Below are 26,882 nucleotides of genomic sequence, written 5' to 3'. Positions count from 1 at the left end.
CTCAGATTATATTATATTAATGTAGTTTAAAGTAGTCTTCCACCTCTTTTAATCACTGTTGTTTGAAACGTATTACTCATTACTTTAGAAAGGAAGCTGTTCTGTGGATTTTTTAAGTTTTTCAACAACCAGTAAGTGATATGCACAAACGTAGTAAGCTTGTGAGGGTGAGGAAGAATTAAGTCTGTCTGAACCCTAATAAAAACCATGGTGTTTCTCTTTTAGTCTTCCACCAGCAAACAGGACCGCATGCAATCATAAAATAGCAACCTGAGAACTGAAATGTTCTGGACCGTTATATTTTTCTCCTCTTTCAATTATTAAATCATTGCTGTTCTGTTACTTACTGTAATCCATTAACTTACAGTATGACGTAAATATCATATGGAATCTTTATTAGACTTTTTCAGTAAATTGTAGCTGATTTATATTTCCAGTTTGAATTTTTTTTGTTAGCAACCCAGCATAAAACTAATGAATCTTGACAAACAGAAAATCAGTAGTTTTGAGAAATAGATTGTGTATACACGAGAGAGTTGAAACACAGTTAGCTAAACAGATGGGACGCCACCAGTAAGTACCGATTGCATGGTGTCCCAATTGGTTATACTGTCATGCGTGCAGTTTTGCACCATGTGAAGACTTGACTTGTCCAGTAGTTGCAGTTGCACAGCTTTCTGACACCTATCCCACAGATCAGATTTCATAAGGGCTCCAGGAGCATAGGGCAATTGTGAGGCAGGAGGTCACACATGCATAAATCCAGAGGGGAGACTGCGTTAAGCACCCAGGTACTTGGCTGTTTCCACAAACTGGAAGGTACAGTTCTTGCTCAACAAGAATTTTGTTGGCAATTTATTGAGAAGTACTTGAGAGGTAGTGGAAGTTGTTAAAGAAGTTACTGCAGGGAATGACTATATGGCTGCAGAAGTGGTTCTCCATTTCCCCCCCTCCCCGGCACAGTGAGAGGCTCCATACAGGCCTGGAACTAGCAGCGATGTCTGTATAACTTGAATCTCCCTCTTCATCCTGCTCTGTTGTAGTGAGCTAGGCCTGCATTGCGCCAGTAGGTCATCAAGATGCGGGCGTTACTGTGGAACGGTCCTGGCTCCCATGTGCAATTTGGCTATCTTGCATGTTGACTGGTCATTTGGGTACTGTCTTTAGTCTGGGAAATCCATGGAAGTTGCAGCTGTGGTGACAATTCATGTGGCCCTGCATGTAGAACTGTTGAGGTTTGACAGAGATGGTCAGTGAGCCAGATATCAATGAGGGCCAGACAGCTAACTCTCTTAAACTGTGGGGGCTAGGGATAGATATCACATGCAAGTTCTCTTTGACAAACCCAGGCGTACACTGCCAGAAGGGGTACTGATCACCAGGGGTCACGCAAATATTGGTTTTGGTCATTGCAGGTTCCTGGCCATATATGTGAAATAGCCAGGTCAAGTATATTGGGTTGGAATTTGTGAAAATGCTGAGCAATCAGAGGGAACTGATGACACTGCACAATATTACAATGAACTGTATCATCCCCATGGTGACTGCTGGCTTAACAACCCGGATTACATAAATCCAAAAACATGAGCATCTGTGTGCTCAACAGGTACATGATGGTGGTGGTATGTGCTTTTGGGTGTGAAAACAAGTGAGAGCTGATATAGAATCTTAATTCGCTTGGTAATAGGTAAATTATGAAAAATTGAACATGTTGCTGTTATATGTGGGGGGTTGTTATATGGGGGGGGTAGCTCTGTGGTTTGAGCATTGCCCTGCTAAACCCAGGGTTGTGAGCAGGGACGGCTTTAGGAAAGGCGGGGGCCGATTTGAATACCCGGCGGTGGGCCCTTCACTCGCTCCGGGTCTTCCGCGGCACTGAAGGACCCACCTCCGAAGACCCAGAGCAAGTAAAGGACCTGCCGCCGAATTGCTGCAAAAGTTCTGGACCGCTGCCAGGTGAGTAAAAAAAATTAAAAAGGCGCCTAAGTTAGGTGCTCTTCTTTAGGGCGCGGGGCCCTCTTAGATGCAGGGCCCGATTTGGGGCAATCAGCCTAAAGCTGGCCCTGGTTTTGAGTTTAATCCTTGAGGGGGCCATTTAGGGATCTGGGGCAAAAATCTGTCTCGGGATTGGTCCCGCTTTGAGCAGGGGGTTGGACTAGATGACCTCCTGAGGTCCCTTTCAACCCTGATATTCTATGATTCTATGTGAATGCCATGGTGAAATGGTCTTTGAACAATTGAGTAGGTAGTGGCTAACCTTGATTACAGCAACATTGAGATAATTATTGGAAGCATTTTTTGTAGGTGGACACAATGTGTTAGTGTCAAAGGGATCAAAGTGCTTAGCATGCCAAGAGTGTCTATTATTGATAAGGCCATAGAAAACAAGGTAGCAGGTCTTGGTGATGACGTGGAATAATGCTGAACTCTTACGGGTAATAATAGAAGATAGATGGCATTTTCAATAAATACTTCATGCACAAGAGTAAAATTTGGTGATGTGGTTGCTTGAGTTAATATAGAAGTCTGAGCACTAATCAGGCTTGCCCTGGCATTTTTCTAGTGAATATTTAACTTTAATACTTAAGTCCAGCAGAACAGCTGAAAAATAGGAGGGCTGTTATATTTAGAAATTTTGTCCATTTATGGTTGTGTATGTTGGTAATAAACACAACTGAGTAATTTCAGAACTAAAGGACTCTGGTTTTCAAAATTTATAAAACCAAACCTGTTGAATTCTCAAGGTACTCATAGCCCTATGGCTGTGAGACTTCAGATAGAACTTGCAATGGCCATAGGTTTCCTTAGGGCTTGTGTTGTTTTAGTGAGACATTGGTTTCACTTGCTTTCACAAGTAAAGTACTTTGAATTGGTTTTAGTTTGGTTTCTGCTTCCCTTCTCCTGTGGCAAAGTGCAGATTACTTGAAATGATGGATTTATGTACTTCTAGAAGGTTATGTAATACACTGTCCCTAGTGCATGTATTTTACAGCTTGCCAGTTTCTCAGAGCAAAGTTTTTGTTTGTTTTTTACGAATTAGCAGAGGCCTGTGCTTCTGGTTGGATTTCTGATGATGGTATCAGTATGTGTATAAACCCTGGTTCATTACATTTAGCACCAAGTATTAGAAATAATTACTTGGTTTTTCCACAGAGCAGCAGGGAAGAAAAATCCCCCATTTAAAATAAGGGCTAGTCTATACTACCGCGCTACAGCAGTGCAGCTGCAGAAGATGCGATTGCCGATGAGAGAACGCTTTCCCGTCAGCATAAATACTTCACCTCAACGAGAAGCGTAAGCTATGTTGACAGGAGAGTGTCTTCCCTAGTATAGCGTGGTGTGAACACCGCTTTGAGGCCTGGTCTACATTGGGGGATGGATCGATCTAGGTTATGCAACTTCAGCTACGTGAATGACGTAGCTGAAGTCGATGTACTTAGATTGACTTACCGTGGTGAGTTGACTGCTGCCACTCCCCAGTCGACTCTGCCTGTGGAGTACAGGACTAGATGGGAGAGCACTCAGGGATTGATTTATCATGTCTAGTCTAGACATGATAAATCGATCCCCCCTGGATCGATCACTATCTGCCGAGTAGTGTAGACATACCCTTAGTCCATGTAATTTACATTGCTTGGGGGGAGGTGTTTTCACACCCCTGAGCGACGTAAGTTACATCAACTTAAGCGGTAATGTAGACAAGCCCTAAGAAACCCCCAGTACAATACTGGGAATTATTTGAATGTTCTTGAAATTTCAAGGCTAAGTTGCTCAGAGGAGGTTACTTATTCTGGATCGCTCAATCTACCTTTTAAACATATATTACTTTTCACTGTCTTGATAACTGAAAATCTGTTGTACCCAAGCCAGCTTCCGGTGTAGCTGAAATTTTATTTTAAATATCAGTGCTCTTCGTGCATAGCTGCTGTGTACATACTTACATACAAATATGACTGCCAAACACTCTAAGAAACTTAGTGTGTCTACACTAGCACTTATGTTGTCAAAACTTTTGTTCCTCAGGGGTGTAAAAAAAAACAAACAAAAAACCACACCCCCACCCCCACCACGGCGACATAAGTTAGTGCGGTCCCCACCGGCACTTTTGTTGGTGTGGACTGCACTGTGTTGGTGGGAGAGCTCTCTCCTGTCGGCATAGAGCACCTACACGGGAGATCTTACAGCGGCACAGCTGCATTGGTACAGCTGTGCCACTGTAAGCTCTCTGGTGTAGACGTAGCCTAAGTGTAGACATGGGCTTAGGCCTGTGCATCTTTGTTCAAACGCCCTCTTCATCCCCGCAGCTAAGGACTTTATCTCAAGAAACCGACTTGAATTGTATTTATAATCAGTCCGAAAGGCTTGTTCCCCACCCCCACCCCCACTTTTGCGCTTCTAAATCATGCACTGGTCCTTTGTTTGCTCTTTCAGTACCCTGACTTTATAATTAATATTGAAGACCCAGTTTAGTTAAAATGACTTATTTATATTTTTTTAACCTACTAGTGTTGCAAGTAGGATTCTGTAACTTCCTGCGACCTCCGTGACTTCTGCAGCAATCAGTGTGACTGACCTCCGGGCCGCTCAAGCAGCTGACCCCGGGACCAGCTGCTTGGCCAGCCCTGGGGCCAGCCACACTAGCCACTGCTGGAGCTGCTCTTCAGCCAGCCGCTTGGGTGGCCCCGCAGCCAGCCATGTCAGCCGCTGCTCTGGTGGCGCCAGGCAGCTGGCCCCGGGGACTGCCTGAGCAGTGGCCGATGCGGCTGCTGGGGCTCCCCCCAAGGGATATCTATGGTATAAGTCACGTACAGGTCACGGGCCGTGATTTTTTGTTTCTTGCCCATGACCTGTCCATGACATTTTACTAAAAATACCCAGGATTAAATGGTAACCTTATGTATGACCGCTGTAACCAAAAGATGAGAGGAAAAGCAATTACTTTAATCATGATTCAGCTCATTGAGTTTGCCGTTTACAGCACTTTGGATAAGCCTGCTTCCATGCTGGGTTTTTCACACTAAACAAGGAGGAATCAGTATCTAAAACGAAGTGGCAGGAGGACTAGGGGCAGATTTTAGAAATAGAAGCTAACTTGAATTTTTTTTTTTTACATGAGGTGGATTTTAGGGTGATATAAATTAAAACACTAATCATAAGAGTGAAAATAAGCTTGAACACTTGTAGAGATGAAGCGTACTGGCAGTTTTTTCTGATTGAATATCTGCAACTCTCAAGTCTTTCTATAAACAGCAGGAAACATATCACAGGTAAAGGAGATGCACCTTCAGTATTTAAGTTGGTAATAAAACTACTCAAAGATAGAAAATCTGATCTAAATGATAGACCTTGACCTGCAATCACATATGTAACTTGTGGCACTTGAATCAGAACTTGTCACTTGAAATACTTCAATTGATCTTAACACTTTTTTAAATGGGGTAGGGCAGCGTATGGGATAAAGACCCTTTCCCAAACCCTTTGACAATTTTCCACTGTGTACACAGTTGGTCACAAATGTGAATGCTCTCTAATAGTTTGCTTAGGGTTACCATATTTCAGGTTCTCAAAAAGAGGACACTGCAGTTGGGGGTCGGGAGAAGGCAGGGGGAGGACAGTTGGGGAAACTGGGGGGGGGGCTACCTGCAGCAGGGATACTCACTGGAGGGGGGGGCAGTCGCTCCCTCTATCATGGTGACAAGGCAGCTGGCGCAAACACAGGATGCATCAACAGCTGTCAGTCAGCGCCTACCTGTGGGACCCTCTCCCCAGGGCTGGGAGCTGGGACATGGGTGAGTGGGATCCGGCAACTGAGGCTGCAGGGGAATGGACCTATCTGCCGATGCATGAGAGGGACCAATCGGACTCTTTCTGAGCTGTAGCGTCTGCTCTGAAAAAATCCCGGACGCTGCCTGTTTGAAAAATCTGCCCGGACAGAGGACGGAAGCTTAAAAAAAAATCTGAAATTTGTCTAGATTGTCACAGCCTTGAACTGCCTCCTACTATGGGGCAGTGTGGGAGGGAGGCATAATGGAGAGCTGTGTGCTGCTGTAAAGTACACCACTAAAAAGATGATAAAACTTTCCTGTGTATGGTCATTCCTTCATCACATGACTTGGAACATGGCACTGTTGAAAGAAGTCTAACTGATTAGATTACATCAATAACTTGAGGTCAGAAGTGTTGTCCTCAAACACATCTCTATCCCCTGTTCAGATTTACTGTAAGGTGCTTAAATATTTGTTTAATTTGACAGTTTGGTTCAAAAGTCAGATTTGTAACTCAGCTTAGAGTTTGATTCTGACATGGTTCACAGTGTTTTTTGTTGCAGATAGGACTCATTATGCTCTAGTTGATCCAGTTTGGGGACGAAGTTTTTTCAGTGGAAAAGAGATACCTTCCTCATAATTTTGACTTCTTGTTAGCAATGAAGCCTGTTTCTTAGACAATATACCTAACTTATCTTAAAAAATGTCACACTAAGCTATAAAAACGGTCATACTGCAAACAGGATCTACATACAGTGCTAACTCCAAATGTAAGAGGAACTAACTTTGGGATGGTGGCTGACAGGCTTGTTAATTAGGTACTACTTAGAAATGAAAGGGAAAGGCCTTGGATCATAGACAGAACAGTAGGCTTACTTACAAATGTTGCTAGTTACCTGGTTTAGAAATGGGGCCGATAAATAGGTCAGCTGATCTACAGTTTACCATATGAATTTTTACTTGTGTTTTCAGTACCAGCAAACTGATTGGTAATTTTGAGTTATTGGGATGTTCCACTCACTTTCAAACATTGTTGTTTAAAAATCCAAAAATTAATTTAAATGAAATTTGGAACACTTTCAGTTCAACCGGCTCACAAGTCTATCTGTTTCAGGAAGTCCGAAATAAACTCTTGATGCCTTTGTTGTGTCAAGGACACCTGCAAAACTGAAAAGGGAGTAAATGTGGACTAATAAGAAATCAATGAAACTAATTGTTAGTAACAGAGCCATTAGAAGCTTGTTGAGTTATTGCTAAATACTGCAGGAGGAATGCCTTAAAATGACAGATCTAACTACATCTGTTTTAAGATTTACATAAACTGCTGGTGGGAGAACATCATCTATTCAGTATTTGAAGGTTATTAAAAAGACTTTTTGGCACAGGTAGAAAAAGTGTGTTCTTGAAACCACATTGGTTTTCATGTGGCTTCTGCAGCGTCAGTTAAATATTTTCAAGAGAATTTGTTCATAGTTCATAATGGCTGGTGGGAAAAGTAACAAGCTATCAGTAAGTGTTGGAACTGTTAGATATTTCTGAAAGTTGGAAAGTTTAAAAAGGCAAATAGTGAAAATTCTTGAGTGGGGTATAAATGTTCAGTGTACAGAGTGGAAAAGCATTCTTTGTAATAAACCTTCTGCAATGTAGAATGGGAAGGATAGCAAATTACAATGTAGCTGAAGAAGTGGGCTGTAGTCCACGAAAGCTTATGCTCTAATAAATTTGTTAGTCTCTAAGGTGCCACAAGTACTCCTGTTCTTCTTTTAATGTAGCTGATGGCATTTTACAGTAACAGAAATGGTCAGCATTTGTGACTATACAAACAGTGTGGGCCATGCTAACTGCTTTGTTGTTGTAGTATTAGCTCAGAAGACTGTTAGCCAAATAGCACCTTAACTGACAAATACTTGGTTACACTGTTGAGGTAGAGGTACACTTGTTAGTATGTTACTAATATGTAAATGACACTTCTGTACAGTTCAGTTCTGTTGGCCCACTATATCTTAGTTTTGGTACTTGATGTAGTTACTTATGTCTGTCCTGGGAGTAGGGTGGTGAGTGTCGATGCTATAGCTAAACATTTCCTCCTCGCTTGAAGAAAAATTACTGCAACTACTTGAACAAACTTGCTGCTTACAACATAAAACGCCCTGATCCTGTACAGGGAGACCTGTATGCCCATGTAAATGAAGCTCTGCATGAATATAGGGGATCTTCCGTGTAGCGCACCTTGTAGGATTAGGCATAAAGCACTTGTTTAAGTCTTGTATAAATCCTATTTAAATCCGTTTCTCCAGCCTTGTCCAGTGTTCCCTCTATCTTTTCCCATGCATGTGCAGAATGAATTTTATGTGCACCAATATGGAGGTGATGTGTGACACGTCACCTCCATATTGGTGCACATAACAAAATTAATGTGGTGGGGATGGAGCCGAGGGGTTTGGAGTGTGGGAGGGGACTCAGGGCTGGGGCAAAGGGTTGGGGCGTGGGGGGGTAAGGGCTCTGGCTGTGGGTGTGGGCTCTGGGGTGGGGCTGGGGATGTGGAGTACAAGCTACCCCAGGGTTACGGCAGGGATAGAAGACTCCCCACAGCTCTTTCTCCCTGCAGCATCACCTGGGCTGCATGGGGGTGGGATGGAGAGGAGGAGAGATGCCTTTCCCTGCTGCAGAAGCTCTGGGGCTGGGCTGGATTGGGGCTGGGGCAGGGGCACCTCTGCTGCAGCAGGTCCTGGGCTGGGCTGGGTTATGGCTGGGGGAGGGGCACGTCTCCCTGCCGTGGCAGGTCTGACCTGGGTTGGGGCCAGGGGAAGGGCGCCTCTCCCCTGGCTGCTGCAAGTCTGGGGCTGGGGCAGAGGCATCTCTCCCCGCTGCAGCCCTGAGCACCTGCGTGGTGCTTAAGAGGCTGCTACGCGGCCACGCAGCTTAGAGGGAACTTAGGCCTTGTCACTGTATTTACTGCTTTTTGTCTGGTGCCTTCTGGGCTTTTTTCTTCACTTTCCACTTAGATTCTTGCCCTCCCATCCTAGCTCTAGGTCTTAAACCTTTTAATCTCAAAGTATAGCATTATGTTTGATGTCTCCAATATTAGAAAAGCCTGTAACTCTTACATTCTCTAAGGGAAGCTCTTTTTTTATGTAAGAGGCTAGGAAAAAATGTGACCGGGGAGGTCATCTGAGTCCATTCGTACCAAAGGGTATTTTGGGATGTTAATAAACCGCTTTAACTCTACTCCATAGCAGTTTGACATCAACTGAGCCTCATTATTGGATTAGAGCTATCTTCTGAACTTTTAGGCTTCCCTTTATATTTATATAGCATGTTATAATAAAATCTATACCTTTGTACTGGTATCTGTGATGGCAAAGGTGGAGCTCTTAAAATGCAATGTAAAAATTAAATACAACAGTTTTTCTGGTAACTCTAGAATATGCTTGTCTATGAAATTGTAGTGCCAGCTTTTACTTTGCAGCTCAAGCTTAATATTGCTAAATAAGGTAGAAGATTAAGGAAGTTACCTCTGCAGACCAGAACAGATAGTTTTTTTTTTTGAAAAACTTCACTGGTGTCTTTACCATGCAGGATATCCTCATACATTGAATTGCAGCTTGGCTTGATGTAAAGTTTAACAATAATAGGTGACAAAAACAGTTGTGTGGGTTCACCAGAATGGGCCAGTAGATCTTTAGCCTGCCCACAGTTGACCTTATATAAGTACATGGCCACATACTGTACATGTTTGTTTTTACTTTTTAAAATAGTATTTGTTTGCTGGAATGACAGTTCAGATAATTGTAATTCAAGAACTGTAGCGGGTTATGATAACTGTTAGTTTCACTAGAGTTCCTATTGGATGTCAACTAACAGTTTTAGATTAGCAAATGTATTAAATACCAGTTTAGTGAAATCTTACTTCATACTTTGATAGCTAGAGCTTTATTTTATGAATGACACTTAATTTTCTGGCTAATTAAAAAGTTAAATTGATAGTAACTTGTCAGTTTGTAACTGGAAGTAGTTTAGGAAAATAAGGCAGCAACGGAACTTGAAGCCTCCTGATCTGACATTTTTGTATGCTGCCCGGCTTTCTCAAACACTGGCCTTTAAATCATTTGTCTGTATCTCTGACATCACTCCCTTAAGCTTTGCAAGTGCTTCAGGTCGTCAGAGTAAGGATCCATTTTGAACTTGGCATAGTAAAAACAAGCTTCGGCATGAATTGGCAATGTACCCCAACCGTCTTACGCTTTCTGTTGTAAAACCATATTGAAGTAGAAACTAGCCACTGTCCGATTGTATTATCTTGAATACAGAAGTGAGGACTAGGATCATACAACTAAATGAATTACGTAACTGAATCCCAATTAGAATTTTTTTCTTTCAAGGTCAAAGCTATGTGTGCTAACTCCAAGCTAGTGTGTTTTTAAATGTATATTACACACTTTGGAGAAATTACACCTGTCATTTGTTTGCTACCTCACTGGAAAATAGAGCTTATGTATGTTTTCTGTTCGCTACTTTCTTTGGCAAGAGCAATCTAATATGCTTGTAACAACATTTCTGACAGGTAAATGAGATTTGCCTGCTTTAATTACACCAAATTGGACAGCTGGGCTCTTCCGTGACCTCTGCAGCGGCCAGTGTGGTTGACCTCCGGGCCGCCCAAGCAGCCGGCTCCGTGGCCAGCTGCTCAGGTGGCCCAGGGGACAGCCACATCGGCCGCTGCTGGAGCAGCTCTGCAGCCAGCCGCTCGGGCAGCCCCCGCAGCCAGCTGCACCAGTCGCTGCTCCAGCTGGCCCCAGGGACCACCCAAGCAGCAGCCCGCAGCAGCTGGTGCCGCTGGCTCTCCCTCTTGCTCCCTTCCCTCCCCCCAGCAGCCGTCACAGGTCACAAGCTGTGAATTTTTGTTTATTGCCTGTGACCTGTCCATGACTTTTACTAAAAATACCCATGACTCAATCGTAGCCTTATTCTTGATATTTAAAGTCATAGTCATAGAATATCAGGGTTGGAAGGGACCTCAGGAGGTCATCTAGTCCAGCCCCCTGCTTAAAGCAGGACCAATCCTCAGACAGATTTTTACCCCAGTTCCTTAAATTGCCCCCTCAAGGATTGAACTCACAACCCTGGGTTTAGCAGGCCAATGCTCAAACCAGTGAGCTATCCCTCCCCCCTGTTGTTTACAATCAAACTGTGCATCCATGATGCTGTGGAGAGGGTGAAATCACCCACCAACCTCTGCCAGTTGGGTCCAGTGGGAAAAATTCTTTGAGTGCAAAACAGGCAATTTGTCAGACCTCCAGGATCCTAAGAATGCCAGTTCTGGGCTGCAACTAAGTGGAGGGAGGAAGTGGTAGTTAGCAGAAGCAAGAGGCTTTTGAAAAGCCTAGGAGAGTTTAAATTAGCTGTGTGGGGGCACATGTAAGAGCCAATGGGTGAGCCCAGCTCCTTTCTTGACATATTATGTACTCCATCCCTACCCCTTTTAGGAACTGTTACGTCCTTTGCAGCCAATTCAGGATCCTCCTGTTCATTGCACTCTCCAATGCATTGCTCCGTGAAGCCTTGTGGGGGGGGGGTTACAGAGATGGACTCCACAAAGAGGAACAGTTCAGTAAGGTGGCAAAGATGGTGCAGGTGACCGTTCAGTGGAGCAATCATCCACTAGGGAGATATCTATCCTTTCTGTGTAGAAGATGTGCAAGGACTCCCAGATACTGCTATAACCAGTGGGTTGAAGTAGCAGCAGCTGCTTCCCAAACTACTGAGGTGTGGGGGGAGAATTCCTTAAAATCTCATCCAGTCGGTACCGCCCCATGAATTCAACTGCTATTCCTGAATCCTAGTTGTTAATGTCAGTTTTGTCCATTATTGCTGGTCGCTTGCACGCAAACATTAAGTCAGCAGGGGATATTGGGAGCAGTTTGGTTGTGGGAAGAGTATGGGTAAAACAGAACTAATCTCTTTCTTCCCAAAAGAGACACCCTTGAAAACTTACCTCAATATATAGTCCTTCTGTAGCTTGAAGTTAGCCAGGGAAGTTGATTTAAATCTGTTTCATCCTCCTCAAAAGCGGCTGAAATTCCCAGAGAAATCATTAACAACTGAAATAAGTACCTTTACAGTGCTTGGGACCCTGGGTACCTGAGAGTGATCACCTCTCTTCTCAGCATCAACTGCCACAGCTGAGTTAAGCAGAGGTGTATTTGGGATCTCCCTCAGTATAAATGAGGGAGTTGCTGGTGGGTTTTCTCTGAGTGTTTTTTCCCTTTAGGTTTTATTGTATGCCCAGTCTTGTGCCATCTTACTTAAGGTGGCAGAAGACGGGGTGGGTTGAGGTGGATATATTTATGGGTAGTCCTTTATTTGGTAACTTCTACCTTATAGGAGTGGTGTCTGCTGTTGTATTTTAAAAAAGCAAAGAAACAAACAACATGTCAAGTAAGCTGGCCCTGAGATCAAAAACCAGCCTGCCTCATTTTGGGAGATATGCATAGAATTGTTATTCCTGAGAGCATTCTGCGCCCAAACATTAAAAATTCTACACACAGTATTTTAAAATTCTGTAAGTTTCATTTTTCAATAAATAAATGCAGAGGCTCACCATGGCAGTGGGGAGCACAGGTCACTGGTTGCACGAAGGTGGGAGATCACCCTGCAGCCCCCCCATCCCCAGGACTTAGACTTGGCACTGAGGCTGCATCCGACCCTGACATAGCACAAGGCCTGGGCCTGCCCCAGAAATACCCTCGGACCCTGCCCCTCTGCACTAGGTGTGGGGCAGGCAGGCTTAACCAGGCAGGATCCAAGTGTGGAGGGGCTCAGTGTTGGGGCCACTGGCTGGGGTGTCCCCAGCCCCGCTGAGATTTACCTCTCTGCTGGCTGCTCCGGGTGCCTGAAATGATATACCTGCTTTGCTAGGGAGTGGCGCATGACTGCTCTTGCAGCTTCCCATTGCTTCTCTGTCAGACAATCATTTTTTTGCAGGGAAGCAAAGAGATCTGTGTAGATCAATCTCTGATAATTTTCATATGACTTTACATTGTGCCTCTTCATATAACCTTGTGGTGGGTCTACCCATGTGTGACCTCTGTTTTCATGGGACTTTGTATCAAAACCTCATTTAGAAACTTTGCATTGCCCTTGGTATATTATAGCCCCTCAGGATAGAATAAGATAGAAGAAAAATTTCTTTTTGCTAGCAGTAGAACAAGAGCTCTCTCCCCCCCCCCCCCCCCACTCTTAATCAATTGCCCTGTTGAATGAATGAGGTGTGGATGAGCAAGGCATGGAAGGCAGCACCTCCAGGCAGCCTCAACTGTTGGAGAGGGGCTGGGAGCCAGACCCAAGGACAATAAAACGTGTCAAGTGGGCTCATTAAAGACAAGCAGACATACTGACGGCCTCTGGGGTTAGAAGCAAGCACCTTCTTTTGGAAACACCCTCTTTGCAGCATTGGGACAACACTCAAAAGAAAGCAGCACAAAGGACCAATGGACACAGACACAGAGTTTGAATCTGGTATAGATTTGCATAAGAGAAAAGCTGCTATAAAAGTGAGGTGTCTTGCAGAGGACCCCGGGTCTCGTCTTGTCAACATGGGAGCATCGATCCGGATCGGCAGAAGCCCGGCTCCACCCCTTCCCCCATCTAACTCACCTGGCCAGTGAAGTTAAGGGGAGCAACTAATTGGTAACAACAAGACGGAGTGTGTTTGTGTGTGTGAGTGTAAGTGTAATATATTATATGCATATAATACAGTGTTAATGAATACATGTATTACTAATAAATGTGGCGTTCTGTCTTATTCCCCCTGAAAAGATCCTGTGCAGTACTTTAAGTACAACATTTGTGGGGGACATGAATTCTGCGCACGTGCAGTGGTGCAGAATTACCCCAAGAGTAAATAATTGTAGTGTAATCACCTGCTATTTAATAAGAGGCTCAAAGTCCTATTCAAGGACTTGACAAAGGAAGGGGAGAAAATTATAATAGAAGATATTTGGTACCGCTTCTTTAATTTGCCTTCAGAGATGCTTTGCTACAGCCATGTCCACACTCATTAAGATCAAGCATAAATACCACATCAGGAACTGGCTTCTAGAAAGAACAGTGAATCAAAAGCACTGAGCAATTTTTGGTAAAAGGAGAAGCTATTTTCTCTTCACCTAGTAAAATTGTTAAATGTTTTTTGTTGTTGTTAAAATAAAATGTGAAAACAATATGCCTGTATGGCTGACTTTGTAATTTGTTTCATAGCTTCTTGTGGTAATGTCTTATCAATTACAACACCCCAAAATCTGAAGGAAAGGCTGTAATCTGTTAATTTCTTAAACCAAAATTTATTTATGCCTTTAATCTATACATGAGTCTAATTTCCCTTTTAGGGCTGTGATGGGTGGGAATGCTTAATTATAGATACCCTTCTAAACAGTAGTATTTCAAAGGATTGTCAGTGTAGTGAGAAGTGAATTGCAAGAGAGCCAGTCAGACTCCACTCTCAATCACTTGCGTTTTGTGGCATTTTGGGTTGTGGTCTATTCTTCTGAACAAGAGGAAGAACTAGAGAGTAATCTTTTCCTTTTTATTCTTTGTTCTTTAATGTAAGCCTGAGAAGAGCTGTGCAATATATTGATGCCAAACAAATAAAAGTTTGCATTTGTTGGCACTTCATGGATCTGGAAATGTTAATCTTATAAATGTTAATCGTCCGCGAGGGGCGGACGAGGCGCCATGGCTCCCCCCAGGAGAGGTGAGCTGAGCCCGGCGGAGAAGGAGCTGCTGGCGGTGATTGCCCGAGGAAACACTGAAGAAGCTGGAAGGCTCTTGGGCAGCAAGAATGTCCGTGTCAATTGCTTGGATGAGCATGGCATGACCCCTTTAATGCATGCAGCATACAAAGCGAAAGCTGACATGTGCAGGTTGCTCTTGCGGTATGGAGCGGATGTTAACTGCAATGAACACGAGCATGGATATACTGCCTTGATGTTTGCTGGACTCTCAGGCAGCAAAGAAATCACCTGGATGATGTTAGAGGCTGGAGCAGAGACTGATGCTGTCAACTCTGTGGGAAGGACAGCAGCTCAGATGGCTGCCTTTGTGGGTCAACATGATTGCGTGACCATCATCAACAACTTCTTTCCACGGGAAAGGCTAGACTACTACACTAAACCACAAGGACTAGATAAAGAACCAAAACTGCCAGTGAAGTTAGCTGGGCCTCTTCACAAAATTATTACTACTACAAACTTGCATCCTGTTAAGATTGTGCTGCTGGTCAAAGAGAACCCCCTATTGGCAGAAGTAGAAGCACTGCTGAAATGCTACAGGGTGTTGGACCTGATTTGTGAGAAATGCATGAAGCAAAGAGATATGAATGAAGTACTGGCTATTAAAATGCACTATATGAGTTGCATCTTCCAGAAATGTATTAATTTTCTCAAAGAGCGAGAGGATAAACTGAATCTTATAATAAAGTCTCTTGCCTCAGTTGGAGTAATCTGTTTTGGGTCTAAGATACTTTTATCAAACTTGTAATTTTATTGTATTACATCATGTACTTTTAGTTTATACTTCTCAAATAGGAAGTCTCTGCTTGCTTAAATATATAGAAGCCATATTTTATAAATTTAGTGACGAGCTTTAACTTCTTGTTGAACTACTTCTTCCTGGAACTCTTGTTCCATGTGTGATACAGGACAGCAGTAAACCATACAGGCTCAAATAAATTTCCTTTGTGCTTCCTTGAGTTTTGTCGCTCTGTGTATTTCACATTAGAAAACCGTTATCTTGCCTATCTCCTCAATGTCTTTTGAGGTTTACTGAGCATTGTAGTATTTCAAAGGAGACTCAGTATAGTCAGAGGTGCATTCAATGGTGTGGCATATGAAAAAGCTGTATGCAGTAATTCTGTGAGCCTAAAGTATAACCATGATGCATCATATTGAATCAGACTTCAACAAGACGGTAAATTACACTGTCTTCGCTAACCTGACTTTACACTTCTGTTGAGAAACATAACTCATTTAAATAAGTAATCCAGTTCAATTTAATGGTAGGCAGTAAAGGTCATTTGAGACTTTGACTAGGCTTTGGGGGCATAACTGTTCCTCGACCTTGAATTTTCAGGCTCATACGACATGCTTATTCTTTAGATAGAAACAAAGATTAATGAAATGTGTCCTCAAAGCAACTTTTGGAAAGAATTTAAAAAAAAAAAAAAGATGAAACTGCCTCTGAAGAAAGTTGGCATTGAATGTGTAAAGTGTAACTGATCCAGACTATAAAATATGATGCAATCATTCATCAAACTAAAAACAAAGTAACAAGGTCTATATGTTGTATAGGCCAGGCCTACACTACAGGCTTATGTAGGTACAACTGGGTCGCTCAGGGGTGGGAAAAATCCACACCCCTGAATGGCATAGTTATACCAACCTAATCCGTGGTGTAGACAGCGCTATGTTGATGGGAGACATAGCTGCTGCTTCTTGAAGAGGTGGATTAACTACACTGAGAGGAGAAACTTTCCTGTTGGCAAGGAGCGTGTTGACTTAAACACTACAGTGGCGCAGCTGCACCAATGCAGCCTTTTAAGTGTAGACCTACCCATAGTAGTAGCTATCAAGTTGACTTGAAGATTGCATAGATGTAACTATTTATTCGTTGTGTGTAATGAATTAGTAGCTTTTGGTTTCTGTGCATTTCAGTAAGAAGTGCAGTAATACAAGTCAATCTATTTGAAGTAATTTATGAACACAAATGTTGATTAAACACACTTAGGAACTCCTGAGTCTAAGGCTTTGTCTACATTACCACTTTTGTCAGTAAAACTTTTGTTGGTCAGCGGTGTGAAAAAAAATAACCCCACTGATCGACCTGAGTTCCATGGACAAAGGTGCTGGTGTGGATAACAGTATGCCGCTGCTCATTGGATGTGGTTTAATTATGCCAGCAGGAGAGCTGCTACATGAGAGAGCTTACAGCAGCGCAGCTGTAGTGGTACAGCTGTGCCACTACAAGGTCTGTAGTGTAGACATGGTCTTAGTGCCATCTGTGGTAGACACCCTTTGCATTACGTAAATTAGTGAGTCAGTTTCTTATTGAAATGAGGATCGAAACCTTAGATTGTGGATATTGTGAGGATGAAAAGCTATGAAGTACACTTCATGTTTTTGTATTACGGTAAAGTTTGGAATTGCACTAGAAGACCCAACAAATGACTTACTTTAAAAACAAATTCAGTAAAGATCTCAGTTGAGTAATATGTGGTAGATAATTTCATCTTGGGCTTGGTAATTGAACAGCTTTTCTGACAAGTGTATTCAAGAATAGTAAGGAATGAGAACAACTGTTCCATAGTGAACAATGTCACTGATGGACCAGAAAACTAATTATCTACTTTAGACACTTGGATTCTCTCCCCCGGCTGCAGGCAAAATGACATGATGGGAGGACACAGATTTTGAGCATTAATGATTAATTCAACCCAGGTTTTTGGCTGGTGCCTGTGTTAAATTATCTTGACCTCCTCCTTAAGGGACTGATCCTGCATCATTGAAGTAAATGGGAACTCCCACAGATGTCAATGGAAGTAGGATCAAAACTTTAAACTGTCAGGGGAAAGAAGGAAGTGCATCTTAATTGTTCTTGCTAAGCAAGTAAGGAATAGCATGGAACTTAGTGTGCAGACCCTTTCTTATCTCAGGGCTGGTCTTCACTATGGCGCTAAATTGGAGCTGCTGCAATCGATGCAGTGGCATCGATTTAGTGGGTCTAGTGAAGACACGCTCAATTGATGGGAGAGCGCTCTCCCATCGATTTCTGTACACCACCTCAACGAGAGGCAGAAGCAATGTCGGTGGGAGAGCATCTCCCGTCGACATAGCGTAGTGCGGACCCCGCGATAAGTAGATCTAAGTTACGTCGACTTGAGTTTCGCTACTAATACAACTCAAATTGCATAGCTTAAATTGACCAGCAGCTGTAGGGTAGACAAACCCTCAGTATGCAGCTTGGTGGTGGTAGTGCAGGATCTCGCAGGTGGAATTGGATGCATATCTTAAAAATAGGATCCTTGAGGATCTGCCAGAGCTGTCTGAATTACTATCGTTTTTCTGTACTGCAAAAGAAATTGAAAAGGCAGGTGACTTCAACTTTTTTTGCAGCATTATTTCACATACATACATACATATGAAGTGTAACCTCTAGACACGTTTACAACCAAGGTTCCAACATGTAATTTAATGAAAATATTAGTAGACCTCATGTGGTTTCTAAAATAATGAAAATACCTCTCAGTAACAGTGTAAATCAATACATAGACCTTACAGCCTGTCAGGGAGGTCCACCCTCTTGGGTCCCCGTAGACAAGTGTACAGCAAATCCCAGAATTCAGGGTCCTCTGAGAATGGTTTCCAATAGCTCTTTAAATATGGGGACTCTTCCAGAGAATATACCAGGCTAAACAGTAAAGCTGTTACCCAAACATATATAGCTTGAGAAATCAAAAGCCAACATCTTTACTTACATGGGAAAAAACTTTGAAATGGTGCAAGAAGCACTGCTTTCATAATACTGTTCTAGTATGTACCTCAGTCTCATATGATCTGCTTCACAAATCTGAGGGCAGGACTACACTTAAAACGCTGCATTGGCACAGCTGCAGAGCTTAAGTGAAGACACTCCTGTGCCAAAGGGAGAGCTTTTCCTGTTGGCCTAGTTAATCCACCTCCCCAAGAGGCAGTATCCGTGTCAATGGGAGAAGCCCTCTTGCTGATGTAGTGCTGTCTGTGTGCCAGATGATAGGTTGGTATAACTATGTTGCTCAGGAGTGTGGATTTTTACTAATATAAATCTGTAGTGCCTGAGTTATTGCAAAGGGAAGTTGAGAATTTTGTTACGAGGAGTAAGGGAAACGATAGGTGTAGCCCTTTTAGTGTAAGCTACGTGGTGCTAGAAATGTCAGCTACTACTTTGAGAACCTATTTTGCCATTGTAAGTTTTACACACCTAGGAATGTTGAATGATAGTCTAGTACGAGCCTAATTGTTCCTGACACATTTTAAATGTTGATTATTGTGTACCTTAAAGAAAAGAGATGTATTGGTGTTCTAGTTGACTGTTATTGGAAGCCATTGTCTTTTAGAGCGCTGAACTGTAAGTAATGCTGCTGATCAGAGCATTGACAGTGTTGAATCTACCTTATTAATGTTTTCCTATTAAAGCACTGTGACTGTGTGCATGTGCGTGTGTGTGAGGGAGCAACAGTACATGTATATTATGCTGTTGAGAACAGTTGGTGAACAAAGGTCAGATTTTTGGAGTTAGAATCATAGTATATCAGGGTTGGAAGGGACCTCAGGAGGTCATCTAGTCCAACTCCCTGCTCAAAGCAGGACCAATCCCCAATTAAAGCATCCAAGCCAGGGCTTTATCAAGCCTGACCTGAAGGAGATTCCACCACCTCCCTAGGTAACCCATTCCAGTGTTTCACCACCCTCCCAGTGAAAGTTTTTTTTTCCTGATATCCAACCTAAACCTCCCCCACTGCAACTTGAGACCATTACTCCTTGTTCTGTCATCTGGTACCACTGAAAACAGTCTAGCTCCATCCTCTTTGGAACTCCCTTTCAGGTAGTTGAAAGCAGCTATCAAATCCCCCCTCGTTCTTCTCTTCTGCAGACTAAACAATTCCAGTTCCCTCAGCCTCTCCTCATAAGTCATGTGCTCCAGCCCCCTAATCATTTTTGTTTCCTTCTGCTAGACTCTTTCCAATTTTTCCACATCCTCCTTGTAGTGTGGGGCCCAAAACCGGACACAATACTCCAAATGAGGCCTCACCAATGCCGAATAGAGGGGAACGATCATGTCTCTTGATCTGCTTGCAGTGCCCCTACTTATACAGCCTTCTTGCCAACAAAGGCACACTGTTGACTCATATCCAGCTTCTTGTCCACTGTAACCCCTAGGTCCTTTTCTGCAGAACTGCTGCCTAGCCATTCGGTCCCTAGTCTGTAGCAGTGCATGGGATTCTTCCGTCCTAAGTACAGGACTCTGCATTTGTCCTCGTTGAACCTCATCAGATTTCTTTTGGCCCAATCCTCTAATTTGTCTAGGTCCCTCTGTATCTTATCCCTACCCTCCAGTGTATCTACCACTCCTCCCAGTTTAGTGTCATCTGCAAACTTGCTAAGGGTGCAATCCACGCCATCCTCCAGATACTCAGGCACTTCACTCGCTCCCATTGATTTAAGTGGGAGTTGGATGTCCCTTGACCTTGTAGTACCACGGATCAGGCTGCTTAATTCCTGCAAGTGAGAGAGAGCATCTCAAAGTGCAGACATTAAAGTGCAGACAGCCTCACATTAAAGAGTTGCATGAGAAGAGTACTGGGCTGGAAACAAGCTAGGACAGAGGGAGGCTGGTGTTGGTGTCAGTTTTGTAGGCAGATCAAAAGCATGAACCCAAACATTTCGTCAGCAGAGGGCAAAATTTCAGAGACCACCTTCCTGCCTTTGTGCATAAAGTGGTGGAAGCATGCATCTGTCCTTCTGTTAACTTGTATGCGTGTTGTGCTGGCGAATGGTGTAAATATGTGTCCATTATAAATTCATCAGTTTGCAGAACACTTATCCAAGAGTACTTGAGTATACTTTGTATTGCTTAGAGGGAAAACAAAATGGGTATCAGTAGTGCAAATTCTTGACTGTTTTAAATGTTATTGCTGATGTTCATGGAATAATTTTTTTAAGAGCAGCCTCTAGATCAAATCTTTTTTTTAAAAAGGCAGCAATTCAAAATACTCTTTAGTTTTTCCTGTTGACTTAAGAACATACATATTGTTAGTAGATATGAATGTTAAGTTTTTTCAATTTCCATCATTTGTCATTCACGCTTACATGCTTGTGGTTATTGGCTAAAAAAGCTTATACTTCACGTGACTGCTACTCCACAAAGTTGATCAGAAGTGCAATAATACGACATAAACCACTATTCTGAACTAAACTGAAAGATGCCCCACTGACTTATGAAAGATAGAATTTAAAAGACAATATTCAGTCATAGTTGTTTTTCTTTTAACAGTTACTCAGTTCAGCATGCTTGTTAATGAAGGCCCAGGAAAACCATTCCCATTTTGGAAAGGCTTATATGGGCTACAGAAATTCGCTTCTTGGTTATTGATTTATAGTTCTCAATACAGCACTTCAGATGCCTATGAAAGTGGCCAGTGGCCATTTAGAAAATATATGGAATACTGTACCCAGTGGAAAATAATTGAATGGAGATGTAATATTCATATGAGTAATATAAAAGCCTGGAAGGTGCTGAAACTATAGTGGAAATTGGAGTGCACTTTTAACTCGGAATAAATACTTTCCCACAGTCAACAGCTTTGTGAAATTGCTTTTCTAGTAGAGAACACCAGGAAAACAGTGAACTAAAGCAGTTATCAAGCTGAACATCAGATGAGTAGGATGAGGACTTATGAAAAGTTAAATGAGTATTCATTAGCTCTTTGAGACTTTTAAGGTGGGAACTAGTAACTGTAAAAGTCTGCAAGTCAGTCTAATTTAGGTATGTGTAACTGAATTTTTTTTATAATACTGTGACCCATTATTACTGTATGAATAAATTGTACTTGTGTTCATGGGCTCATGATGTTGACCTAGAAAGCATACCTACAAATGGGGAGTGAGGGTTGGCAGAAAAAATGTTTTCAAGAGTAATTATGCCAGTGGGATTTGGAATATATATTGCAGTGCAGCTATACTCTAAGGATTTGTCTACACTGGAACCTGAACTTTCCTCATTCAGAGGTGTGGAAAAAACATCCACCCAAACAACAAAAGTTTTGCTGACGAAAAGCGCCGGTGTGAACAGCGCTTTGTCAGCAGGAGAGCTCTCCTGCCAACAAAGCTACCACCACTCGTTGGGGGAGGAAGTTTTTTGTCGGCAGGAGAGCCTTTTAGCAGCACGGCTGTAGCAGCACAGCTTTGTCGCTAAAAGGTGTGTAGTGTAGACATAGCCCCATCACCTTTTAAGGCTAAGTGCTAAATTTTGCTTGGTATATTTACATACTTCTTTGTATCACTAAATGTATATTGGCATTTACTGCTGCTCATTTCTGATAAGATTGCAAAACTGCAACTGTGTGAGATGGACTTGCTTCCTTTATTGCACAACGACTAAACGATTTACTGTGTTCCAGTTGGTTAAATCTGTCCAAACCGTCGAAAGCAGTGAGAGGAACGGGTGTCAACATGGACCTAATTTGTCCTAGAAAAACTTTAACAGTCGGTGATTTAAGGAAAAGGAACTTCAACTTTTAATATTGGTTCTCAAAGCGAATGTTGGGCAGGTGCTTGAAAAAATAGACACAGGAACTCCTCACTTAAAGTCGTCTCGGTTAACGTTGTTTCGATATTAAGTTGCCGATCAATTAGGGAACCTGCCCGTTTAAAGTTGTGAAATGCTCCCTTCTAACGTTGTTTGGCAGCCGCCTGTTTTGTCCGCTGCTTGCAGGAAGAGCAGCCCATTGTAACTAGCTGGTGGGTGGTTGGAACCAGGGTGGACCAGCAGCCCCACTATCAGCTCCCCACTCCCCTAAATTCCCTGTGCAGTAGCTGTCCCTTCCCCCACTGCCATGTGCTGCTCCTGCCCTCTGCCTTGGAGCTGCTCCCAGAGACTCCTGCTTGCTGTACAGGGGGAAGGGAGGAAGAAGGGGGCTAATGTTAGGGTGTCTCCCCATCCCCCCTGCTCCTGCACCCTGCTTACCCCATCTTCCATAGAGCAGGAGGGACACATGACGGAGGGAGGGAGCTTCTAGGCAGTAGCTGCAGTCTCAGGTCTCAGTAAGCTGATTTAATTAACAAGGCAGTGTACTTAAGCCTGTGGTCAGTTACTTAAAGGGGAAATGCGCATTTTTTTCTCTCACACACAGGGTGTGTCTCGGTCTGCCCTCCCTCCTTTCCTGCTGCCTTGTAGAATGTTGTGAGAGTTAACCCTTGAGGGCTCAGTCAATTGCTAGTTCATTCAGTAAGGCATTCAGTGGGAAATATCCCACCCTCTGACTCCTCCACCTCAACCAAGCTTCACAATCATCATCACTATGTACCTAAATTGTTTGATTAAAACTTATACTGTGTGTGTGTGTGTGTGTGTATCTATCTATCTATAGTCTTTCGTCTGGTGAGAAAAATTTCCCTGGAACCTAACCCCGTCATTTACATTAATTCCTATGTGGAAATTGGATTCGCTTAACATGGTTTCGCTTAAAGTCACATTTTTCAGGAACATAACTACAATGTTAAGTGAGGAGTTCCTGTATGTAAACTGAGCACTTTTCTTATGAAATATTGTTACAATAGACAAATAGCCCTCAATACTAGTTTTAATATATTGTTTGGAGCAAAGGTAGAGGAATAAACAGAACAAACATGTGACTACCCATACATCTCTTCTAATTTTCATTCTGTGGCTTTCCCCTATGCCTCCACTGCTTGGCTTTTTATCCTGTTTTTCTTCGGTTTCTATAGCAGCCCTGTGCTGCAGTGTTCCAATCCTGTCAGTTCCACTCACTATAACTGAGTTTGGGGAATGTACAGAGAGGCCAGAGTTAGATTAAATAAAATAGTGGAAATTAAACAGACACACAGTTGGTAAAGGTAATATTTAGCAACTACAGTGCCTTGCTGTGCATATATTAAATGACAGTTGGTGAATCTACTTCACAGGCCAATCAGTTTAAGAGGGTATCAAGCTGTTCTACGTGCAATGTCCTTATTCTCCTCCATGATATTGCAGTCTTTAACTAGCTTCACTAACACTGATTTAAAGCTGTTCTGCCTGATGAATTTGCTGTTCACAAAATTGGCTTATTTCAAAACTTTAAAAATGGAGACATGGGTTGAAAACAATCCTAAAAGGGGCCCCAAAACACCTGCCCTGGGGCTCCTAATTAATAAGAATTTCAAACTCTGAAACTTGTAAAGTCCTTTGTAAAGTACTGGGAGGGAAAATGAACTGGAACAACTTAGATGAAACTTGACAAACTTCTCATTTTGACAAAACTTTATAAAACTATTGAAGTTTTGATGAGCCATTCAAGCATAACAAAAAAGCAGTCTTTCAGATTAATTTTGCATTGAATTATGACCATTTAGAAGGATGAATTTGCTTCTGTGCTGAGAGCTAGCATGGAGCCTATGAAACATTTAAGGTCTAATTTAGAAATCCAAGTCAAACTGAAGTGGAACATACGTGCACCTTGTACTTGTCCTCTGCTACAGAGTGAATGGTACTCGGAATAATCTCTGCTTCAGTGGAAGGCTGTTCTTGCAAGAGTGATGCAATTTTTAGCTTACAAAACCTTAAGTATTCGCAACAAATATATGCTTGTACACTTATAGGAGGTTAAACAAGAAAGTTTAATAAGAAATGTAAAATACTTAAATCACCATAGGAAATGTTGGGTGCTTGTATGCAATGCTTGAGACAGAGCAAATGTAAAGCTGCGAGGCTGTGTACTGCTTTTACTGGCATCAAGAATTTGCTTTCTTTCTGCTCATAGGGGTACTAAGGTATTCCTTTGTAGTCCAGACTGGTGTAAATGAAAGTAGCAGGGCTGTGATTGTCTGGTAAGGACAAATTCTAATTCGGGTTCTCAGACTGGGGGTCAGGACCCCTCAGGGGGTCATGAGGTTATTACATGGGGGTTGCAAGCTGTCCGCCTCCACCTCAACCCTGCTTTGCCTCCAGCATTTATAATGGTGTTAAATATATTTAAGTGTGTTTAATTTATAAGTGGGATTGCACTCAGAGGCTTGCTATGTGAAAGGGGTCACCAGTACAAAAGTTTGAGAACCACCGTTCTAACTTATCAGGAAAACTAAATTGTTTCAAAGACAAATGAAGAAAATCCGCCAACTAAGAAATAACATGCATCTTAAGTCTTAACTTCAGGTAAGTGCTCAGTGTTATGAAACAAAGGTTCAGATGAGGGTGTTTTAAATGTTGGTTCGTTACAAGGACGTGCACAGTGATAACAGCCTTTCTGCTGCTTTTGTACCTTGCTTTAATTGTTTGAGATACTGTTACTGAATACTGAAAAAGGTCATGTTAAGTGACTGAGAACTTAATTTTCCATCTGAGTAAAGAGTCTTCCTTGTGATTTCTGCATTGATAGCATGCTTTCCGGAATATTTTAGGAACTATTGCAAGGATTGTTTACACTAGAAAATTAAAGTGTTTTATAGCATTGCATCGGTGAGGGATTTTTTAAAAAAGGCATTACCTTAGCATTGTGTTCAGAATTGTTCAGAAAAACAAGTATTGGAATGCCAGTTGAAATTGTGGTTTATGAAAAGAGGCTTTCCTCTCACTTGTTTCTCCTTTCAGATCAAAATGGAGATGGAAAAACTTGAGTGGAAAATAATTGAAGGGATTTTAAATGTTTCTTGAGTGCAGTTGGCCTTTGTACAGAGAACATTAAACCATAGTTCTCTAATTTATTGGGAGGGTAAGTACACTAATGCGGTGTAATCTGGTAGTGAGTTAGGATGATGCCAGACAGTCACACATTCCCTAAACTATTTTTGGGTGTTAAAGTGTTGTATCAACACCCTGGCATGCATTTGGTAGCAGTTGCTAATGTGTCATTTACTTTTCTGTTGGGAACAGTGGATAAAATGTATTGGTATAAAAGCAGATTCAAATACTAGTATGTGTTCAGTTAGCAAACAAGTGTTGTAAGTACTGTTGTCACCCTTACTGCTATGGTGTCTTTACACAAATCTGAAGTGGTGTTGTCAACAGGGCCTTGAGATTCAGGTTGCTCTCTAAATCTGGGACTCCAACATGGCTAGGAACTACATTTGTTTAGACAAACAGTACAGTGTTTTAATGTTACTTTGAGATGTACTGGAATAGTTACTTCATGTACTTTATGCCTATCTGTTGAATTTGCATTGGCAAGAGGCACCATTTGCATTTATTTCTGTCTGAGCTGTAACTCTGAAGTCATGTTTAATGTTTAAACCTGTGCTACAGTTTAGGTTTCTTGATTAACAAGGTCAATTGTAGTTATTTTAAGGCAAAAAGTTCTTGGACTGTGAAATTCTGAGTGAATTTTTGATAACTTACCAATCTTATTTGCATAGCTTAAAACATTTTTGAATTTGTGAGAAAGGATGTGACGACTGGATGGTTTGAAAAGCTACCTATTAGTGACATTGCAGACTGATCCAAAATTACTACTTTTGCAGCTGGCATCAAACTGCCCAGAGGTGGTGGTTTTCCGCAAGGAAGGAAGGCTCTTTGGGTGGATTTCTAAGCACTCGAGCCAAAGATGCTTGCAGCCTGAGGAAGATGAATACTCCTGGAGGAATTCTACGCCTGTGCAGAATTTATGTCCCCTGCAAATTTCTTTCCTTCCCCATAGAAAAATGACTTTCTGACTGTGAAGGAAAAGGAAGCCACGAGAGCAGTCATGTGACCCTCCTCAGCAGTATGTTTCAGGTGCCCAGGGCAGCAGGCAGAGAAGTAAATCACTGTGGGGCCGGAGGTGGGACTGGGGAAGACCCAGCTGGTGGCTCTTACTCTGCGCTGGGCTCATCTGCTCTTCACAGCTGGGCTGGGGAGAACGGGACTTCCTCTTACCCTGCATGGCATCTGGGGCCGGGTCAGACCCACCCCCAGATTTCTCCCCCAGTTGCAGGAAGCTCTACAAACTCTTCCTCTCCCCGCCCCGCACTTCCTGCACCCATCGCTCCTCAGCTGCAGGGGGAGGGATCCCTCCCTGTACAGGGAGCTGCTCCTCCATCTGCCCAACCCCATGCATCCAGACCCTCCCCCCACACTCAGAACCCCCTCTCTCCCCGATGAACCCCACTCACCCAGTATCTGGATTCCCCACTGAGCTCTCCTGACCTCCTGCTGAGCTCTGTCCTCCCTCCCCCACACACACCCAGACACCCTCTTGCTGAGCCCCAACCACATTCACCTGGACCTCCCCCCCCCCGCAGAGTCCCATTACTGTTGTACCCTGAACACCCAACAAGCCCCTGTGCATCCAGATCTCTCCCCCCCCCCGATCCCCCACTGAGCTGCCTGCACCCAGAT

The 26,882-nt window shown here is 42.8% G+C and overlaps 2 protein-coding genes across 5 annotated transcripts in view; both read left to right on the top strand.

The window, feature by feature from the left end:
• The window catches only part of AGAP1 (ArfGAP with GTPase domain, ankyrin repeat and PH domain 1), a 661,893-nt gene that overhangs the window by 27,916 nt on the left and 607,095 nt on the right, over positions 1–26,882 (top strand). The gene's annotated exons all lie outside the window — the stretch shown is intronic.
• LOC128845705 (ankyrin repeat and MYND domain-containing protein 2-like) lies at positions 14,479–15,299 on the top strand. The gene has a single exon (XM_054044636.1). The coding sequence runs from the start codon at positions 14,496–14,498 to the stop codon at positions 15,297–15,299; it is 804 nt and encodes a 267-aa protein (XP_053900611.1). The 5' UTR covers positions 14,479–14,495.

Source organism: Malaclemys terrapin, chromosome 11, assembly GCF_027887155.1.
Source record: "Malaclemys terrapin pileata isolate rMalTer1 chromosome 11, rMalTer1.hap1, whole genome shotgun sequence".
Classification (NCBI taxonomy): domain Eukaryota; kingdom Metazoa; phylum Chordata; order Testudines; family Emydidae; genus Malaclemys; species Malaclemys terrapin.
This window is presented reverse-complemented; position numbering and strand designations above follow the sequence as displayed.